Source organism: Saccostrea echinata, unplaced genomic scaffold (genome assembly GCF_033153115.1).
Source record: "Saccostrea echinata isolate AGI-Se365-2 ecotype Australia unplaced genomic scaffold, CSIRO_AGI_Sech_v1 ptg000028l, whole genome shotgun sequence".
NCBI classification, from domain to species: domain Eukaryota; kingdom Metazoa; phylum Mollusca; class Bivalvia; order Ostreida; family Ostreidae; genus Saccostrea; species Saccostrea echinata.
The window spans coordinates 10,856,892-10,864,554 of record NW_026889777.1 but is presented as its reverse complement, the minus strand read 5'-3'; the positions used below and the strand labels follow the sequence as shown (position 1 = coordinate 10,864,554).

The following is a 7,663-nucleotide window of genomic DNA, read 5'->3' as shown; positions in this document are numbered from 1 at the left end:
ACTTCTACGTGAAAAGAAGAAGTCTCTTGCTGTGGATTTCAATTCATCATTTATACAAATATTGACGACGTTTTATCAATTAACTTTATTCATTTTCATTCCTTCTTTGATTTGATATATCCCTCGGAACTCGAAATAAAAGATACCACAGAGTCTGACACATCTGTTCCATATTTAGATATTTTACTAGAAAAAGACGTTTCTGGTAACTTAACCAGCAAATTTTATGATAAACGTGATGACTTCAACTTTTCTATCCCCAACTTCCTTTATCTATTTATCAATATACCATTATCGCATATGAAGTTTATATCTTCCAGTTGATTCAGTACGCATGAGCACTATGCTCTATGTACGAAAAATTTCTAAAACGAGGAAAACTATTGACAAATAAGTTGATGAAACTAGAATATCAACAGTCTTGTTTAACATCTACATTTTGCAAATTCTATGGTCGATACAATGACGTTATCAACAAATACAATCTCTTATTAAGTTGAATATTGACTGACGTTTTCAAATAAATATTTAGGCCATTATTTTCTAACTGAATAGTCTACGGATTTTCCGTTTACCCGATGATAACAAGGTGTGACCGGTCGACAGGAGATGCTTACTACCTAATCCAACCTCTGATGTTTTTAGAGGTCCGTGTTTCCTCTGCTCCAAATTTGTATTCTTTTATTGGACTAGCTTGATTACTTTTAGTTGTCTTCATATTTCATATATGAAGAACTAGGGAAAAAACAAAAGCAACACACAATGTAATTAAGGCAAAGTTTTAATGCATCAACATGAAAAACACGAAGGTAACAACAATTTACAAGATATTTTACAAAGTATGATTTCTTTATCACGATAGAGATGATTTTCACTGATTCATTATAACAACATTTTTACATCATTCATAATTTACTTTTATCAACATCATCATAATCTCTCTCTCTATCTCTCTGCTTAAAATAGATCTTGTTTTTGTAGAAGACAAAGACAGTATGTATTAAAAATCATTTCACAGTCAAGGCTGAAATACGGCCTAAGAAAGTGATTGATTGACCTTTTGTCCTGAAATGACCATTTTCAAAGTCGTGAAAAATCAAGCAAATTAAAGGTTTATCACCAATTTGTTCACTCATGTTAAAATTTTGCTTTAACGCTGATGATTTTCCAAAAGAAGTAATCTCATTTATAATGGAAAGGCATACTATTTCAGCATACACAGCAGGGAATAAATTATTAAAATAATTCAAATTACTTGACAACTCTGTAAAGGAAATATTAGTCGTTTATCCCGGTGAAAGTTATCTCTCTTTTCAGAGGGTCAATGAACCTTAAGGACAATTCAATATGAAAGTTAAACCGTAATAAGGAAAGGAGAGCATAAATGTCTTTTTGCTGCATTGGAATGGAAAATGTTTTCTCATTTCATAACTCAAATGAACAGGAAGTAAAGATTTATTACCTTGGCACACGAAACTATGCATAAAACATGTTCATTCAATGTAAAGATAGCTAGGTGTGAATGCAATTGATTTATTTGTATGGCTTTCATAACATGAATGAACAGATAAAGCCATCATTGTCAGTATTTTCTGGTGAATGTGATTTCACACTGAGCAATAAGAGACAGATGATCAATAATGATGAATAATAGATTTCAGAGAACAGACAGAACTTTAATCTTATAAACGTTTCTTTCTATCTATCCTATACATGTATCCTTTTAAGGTCGGGATGAAGAATCTGTAAGAGTTGTATCATAAAGCTTAATCAATGCATTCCATCAACATTTAATATTAAGTCCATATATCTGAAATCTTTTCAATATAAAGTGATTTGTATTCTAAGTCACACTTGTTTCCATCTTTATAGGAAAGACATTTCCAAATAAAAAAATATTATATCTTGAATGACACAGCATGAGTTTCATTGAAAAATAAATTTGATTTGCACATACAAAGAAACAATTTAATTAAAATAGAACGAGATTGCTCCCAAAGCATTAAACAAGCACCTCTGCGACTGCTATTTTCCCGCCTCTCTGTTTTTCCCGCCACTATCAGACATAAGTAGAGGTCCGTGTAGAACTGGTCACTTGCTGCTGAGTTACAACATTCTGTTCTCGTGGGTTCACCCGCCAAAGTCCGAGGTGTTTTAAGAAAGGTAACAACTTCCTGCACTCTTGATTGAATTTGTGGTTCCTCATGAAGTATATGTAGGGATTCCACACGGGGGAGCATTTGGCAAGAAGCAAGGGGATGGCAGATACAACCAGATTTATCCTGTTATTTCTGGTGATGACGATGTACAATGCCATACATGCATATGGAGTCCAGGAACCAAGAAATGCCACTGAAAATATATATTATAGAATTTAAAAAGTTTGCTGGGATTGAATTTTATTTTATTACATTGAAAAATTAAAATTATTGCCAAATAGAAATTTTATACTCAGAAATATAAAGAATGTAGTAAATTTTTAAACAGTGAAATTGAATCTCAATGAAACCTTTTTAGGTTCTAAACCAACGAAAGTTTTCCCATTATTTTGCTTCTGTATACATGTATTTTTGTCATTTCATACTAACCTATCATAAATAAGATGGTAGTCGTCACATGAATCTCGTATCCCTCCGACTTTTTCCTTATTTTTCTTTTCTTGATCTAAATTAAACAAAATGTAAACTTATTTCATTGTTAATACTTTCAAGCAATTAAGATCTACCATTTTAATGAAGAGGCAGGTGGATACAATATACTTTTTTCTAAATGTTAAATACCTCTGTTTGAGAAAAGCAAATCAAGCTTGTTTGTAAAAATCTGAGGGAAGACCATTAAATAAAATATGATAGATATGGAGTGTTTGTTAGAATAAAGATGACTGGTTAAAATGGCGGATCTTTGCTCATCAAGACTTTTTAAAATTTTCAATTTTTCTTTTCTTTATTTTTTTTTTTAAATTAAAAAACCGTTTGAATTGACTTAATAAAGCTGCTAGTGTATCTGAATAAAACATTCTGTACATGTATGTTCCTAAATTTGTTATGAAAGCCCTATATAAAGTATTGACAGATAGATGCATAGTGAAATGAGACTAGAACTTTAAACCCTTTTGGTTAAATCTCAAATATAAAACTTTTAAAAGACTAACAGAATATGGTAAGATTTCATCATTATTATTTTTATGCGTTCAGTTTCACGTTTCAACGGTTTGAAACAAGAAAAAAGTGAAAGTTAAGCAGACGTACAGTATACAATGAACCCGAGCAATTAAGATTATATAATTCATTCATAAAATATACCTGCATCCAGCAAACTATGATTTCCTTTCATTCCCACATCTTTATATAACTCTTTATTGCTTATATAACTCTTTATTGATCGTACATAACACAGGATCATACAATACAGGTAAGGTATGTTGTTTATATTAAATAGGCATTATTTATTAAACAGGTGTTAATGTGTATTGAGGAAATACCGCACTGCAAAAACAATAGCTTCTGATCAGTAGGATTATTGTTTACGCTTATTGTATTGTATCCTCCTGGGCACCTGATCCCACCTCAGGAATTTCGCGGGGTCCCTGTTTTATGCCCTGTTCATGGATATGAATTGTTTGCAGTTTTGAAATTGATCAGTTCTTTATATTCACCTATTTCAAAATATTACTAGTACTTCTAGATCCACTTGACAGTAGCATGTTACACTAGGTAATAATTAATGAATACTGCATGTAGTTGAGGGTAACATTGAAATTTTTCACTAATCGAAGCAATGTTTACTGTTGCTAAGTTCTATCGCGCTGGTGGGCGTGGTTTCATTATTCAAAGGGAAACAGAGTTTTTTTTAACTAGTGTTTCTGGATGAATCAATATACACTTATTACATGACTACGAGGAGAACAGTCAAAGTGTTGTCCCAAGGTAATGGGGAAGACCTTGGAAACTTTTGCCCGAGGATCCTCCCCATATCGAGGGACAAGTATTACTGTTTCCCGAGTTGTCATGAAATAAGTTTAATTACCTAACCTACTTTATAATTTCTTAAAGTAATGAAATAGACAACTCAACAAAAGTTTGCATTATTTCTTCGTATTATCATGCACTAATAAATTAATGTATGCATGTTTTGTTTAGTAAACAATATAATGATAACTTGAAGGTTTGAATATAACACACCGACGTTTAAGGCAAAGATCTATATAGTGAGTGAAAGGGGCCTACATGTTTCCCAAATTAAAACCTATCACTACAATATTAAAATCTAAAACCAATTTAAGAATTTCCAAAACTTTTCCCAAGTTCCCCATTTATTCAGACAACACTTGAACAGAATTCAATGATTCCAAATAATGTTCCTATAATTTTTTTTACAAAAAGTATCGGCACGTTACATCCAACCCCCTAGATGGAATACTAATCACAGGTAAGTTTAGCATGTTTAAATGTGTCAATAAAGTATTAGGAAATGCTCTCTTAGATACCAAAGTACACTTTTATAAACTTGGATGAATCAAAAAAGTCATATTGCCAAACATGATGGGAATAAAACTGAACTTGATTGAAATACTAACGTAAACGTGGTTTTTGTGTTTCAGAGAAAAAGAGAAGCAATAGTTTCTCTTAGAAAAATGTTAGAAATTTAGGCTATGAATATTCATTTATTTAGTCATTCATAAAAAAATGAAATGGAACATTAGTCACATTGATATTTTATAATCTACACAGAAACTGTTATTTCACGACTTCTTTTAGTTTTTTTTTACTTATTATACAGGTAAAGTATATAATTAAGGGAGTTAACAAGATTCCATTTCTCCTAAGGTCAGCACTATTTCCCGAGATGAAGAATTAGTTTTGGTGAGGGGAAGTGGAATCTTGCTAATTCCCTTGATAGAATGATACAGTTTTTAACTGTTTTATTATACCGATACAAAAGTAACATATAGAATAGAGATAAATAGGAATTAGTTTTCAAAGAAGGGATTAGCTCACTTGTCTTACACATGGGGATAAGTCCACTTATATAGTACCAATACAAAAGTGAAACCTATAAGATTAACAGGGATTACCTCACCTGACAATCCCAAGGGGATTAGTCAGTTCACAGCGATTTCTAGGGAATTATTCACATTTAAAAATCTTATTCTATATTGGGGAAAATAGTAAAGGTATTATACGGCAACACATAACTACTGCTAATTGTAATGAAAACTATTACAGATGCCCCCAGTCGGCTCTCTTTCTCTTTTTTTGCTTCTCCCTTGGCAGACATGATTGACTGAAGTGTAATTATGGAAATAATTGTACCAACAGGGTATTTTGTTACATGACCTTGGCAAAGGAAAAGCACATGGCGGAAGTCAAAATCAATAATAACCTGCTAAAGAATAAACACTGACTCTGAAGTCAGACAAGCATGAGCATTTAAATTAATCAAAAACAAAATCATGATAAGCAAAATTTTTGGAGGCACAGGCGTTGAAGATATTCATAACGAATAATCGAATAAAATAATTTATAATAATAAAGTTGAAGTAATATATACCGAACACAGTTGAATTACAAAAAGGTTATTTTTTAAATACAACATTCTTAGATAACATTTTTGCAAAATATTAACAAGGCACGTGTTATAAGCGTATGTTTTCAGCAACTTACAAATTAAAAATCCATAAATCTACGAGGGTTGAGCCAAAATGGAATTCCTTTATATTTGATTTATTTTCTAATGAAAGTGATTGAAAATTACAGATGAAAATACATATATGTAAGCTTGCTGAATTTTCTTAATAAAAATATTTTAGAATTTTTTACACTTTGGCAGTTGCCATAGAACCGGACGTTTGAAAATGTAGGGGAGACATTTGTTCATAATCATTTCAATTCTTAAAATTCGCTGTGAAAAAACCCGACGTAAGTGTCATATAAAACAAAAATAATGTCATAATTATGATTGCTTCAACTCATAAACATTTGTGTGAAAGTTTAATCCATTTTACTTGATATTAAGTTTTGATGATTTGTTGATCATCATGACATCGTTAGACAACGTCGTAATTCGGTTAGTTAATAAGATTTGTGAAAATCTCGAGAACACTTTGACTCAGACGCATATACTAATGATGCAGGCAGACCGAAAGTACAGTAAGCAACTGGTTTTCAATAGGCGTAAGCAATTTAAGGTAAATAGAGCTTCCAAAGATGATGAAAGGTCCAGCCGACTATTCGAAGGTCTTGAAAATCGACCATATTAATTTTTTTCAAATGAAATCTAAAATGATACTTACTTTCTTGTAAACCATTGAATAGGAAAAAAGTATAACGGAAAGAGGCACTAGAAAACAAAGAAAGAATAAAGTCATGTTGAAACTGATGTCATCAAGCGTAATTCCGACCCAGTTAGGTCCACATGAAGTTCCTATTGGTTCCAATGCAAACGTACTCCATCCAAACAAAGGAGCAAGGGAGAAACACAAGGAATACGTGTAACAAGCCAAAACAATCACTTTCGCAGAGATAGTCCCGATCCCATTGTTATGCACAACAACAAGATATCTTGTATAAGCAATAACTGCTAGCAACGTGATCTGTGATAGCCCCAGAAAAGTCATCAAGGTTCCATAGAACGTACAAGCCATTTTCCCCAGGACCCAATAAGTGGAGAAACTGGCGATAATGAGCATAGTTAAGCCCACAGAGCTCATCAGTAAATCACCAAAACAAAGGGCGGAAACCAAAAAACAATGCGCACTGCGAAGCTTTGGACTCTTAATGAAAACGAAGAGCACAAGAATGTTTCCTGTTGTAGCTATGACGTTCAAAACAATATAGACTACTCCAAAAATGTAATGGGCAGCATCTGGAAGTTTGTCAAATCCATTGAACACTGCAGAAGAATTAGTTCTATTCATTCTAATGAAAATTGTAAGTTTAGTTTACGTGTATGATTTAAAAAAAAATATAGAAAAAAACTGAATTGCTTTATCTTTCAAACGTTTGGACATTTGAGCATTCGTTCAACACTTTATATATAAATGACCTTTTGATTCACCGTTGCGAAGTATTTATCGATCTAAAGGATTCTTTCCTTGCTCCGCCTATTATGCTTCATACTTATAAGTGCAAGTGTAGAATACGATAAGATTTAGAGTTCTCATTTTTCTGAATCAGTGAGGGTTATAAGTCTTAAAATGTTGGAATATGGCTTAGCATTACATTGTAATTAAAATTAACATGTTTATAACGAATAAACGTATAACAAATTCACGCTTACAAAGATGTAATTTTCGTTCTCAGAGGTTCTAAAATGCATTGTGAAATGAACGGATCTGAGGAATTACGTTTATAACGAGGCAAAACGGTTCCTCCTGGGCACTTCGCTATAAAAGCATGTTTTATTGTATAATCAAGCAAACGAACTGTCTGCAAGAGATCAATGAGTAAAAAATATATACAAAGATGTCATGTACTTTAATATATCAGCAACTTGACTACTCCACTTTTGGGCACGGATGCTGGGCAAAGGAGAAACTTATGTTGAGATGTTGACAAAATAATAAGAACATGTATTTATTGAATTCCTGCAAATAGGTACTGTATTGCCTGATTCAGGTCCATGGGTAAAGAGTATTTTCAAAGCTGTACTTATATATTTTTCA

The 7,663-nt window shown here is 32.3% G+C and overlaps 1 protein-coding gene across 1 annotated transcript; it reads right to left on the bottom strand.

Annotated features, from left to right (window-relative positions):
* Positions 1 to 765: 765 nt before the first annotated feature.
* Positions 766 to 6,916, bottom strand: LOC133193863 (parapinopsin-like). The gene is made up of 3 exons (XM_061329782.1): positions 6,293 to 6,916; positions 2,589 to 2,664; positions 766 to 2,352 (listed from the first exon to the last, which is right to left on the bottom strand). Exons 1-3 carry the CDS (start codon positions 6,914 to 6,916, stop codon positions 2,060 to 2,062), a joined length of 993 nt encoding a protein of 330 aa, XP_061185766.1. The 3' UTR covers positions 766 to 2,059.
* Positions 6,917 to 7,663: the final 747 nt, after the last annotated feature.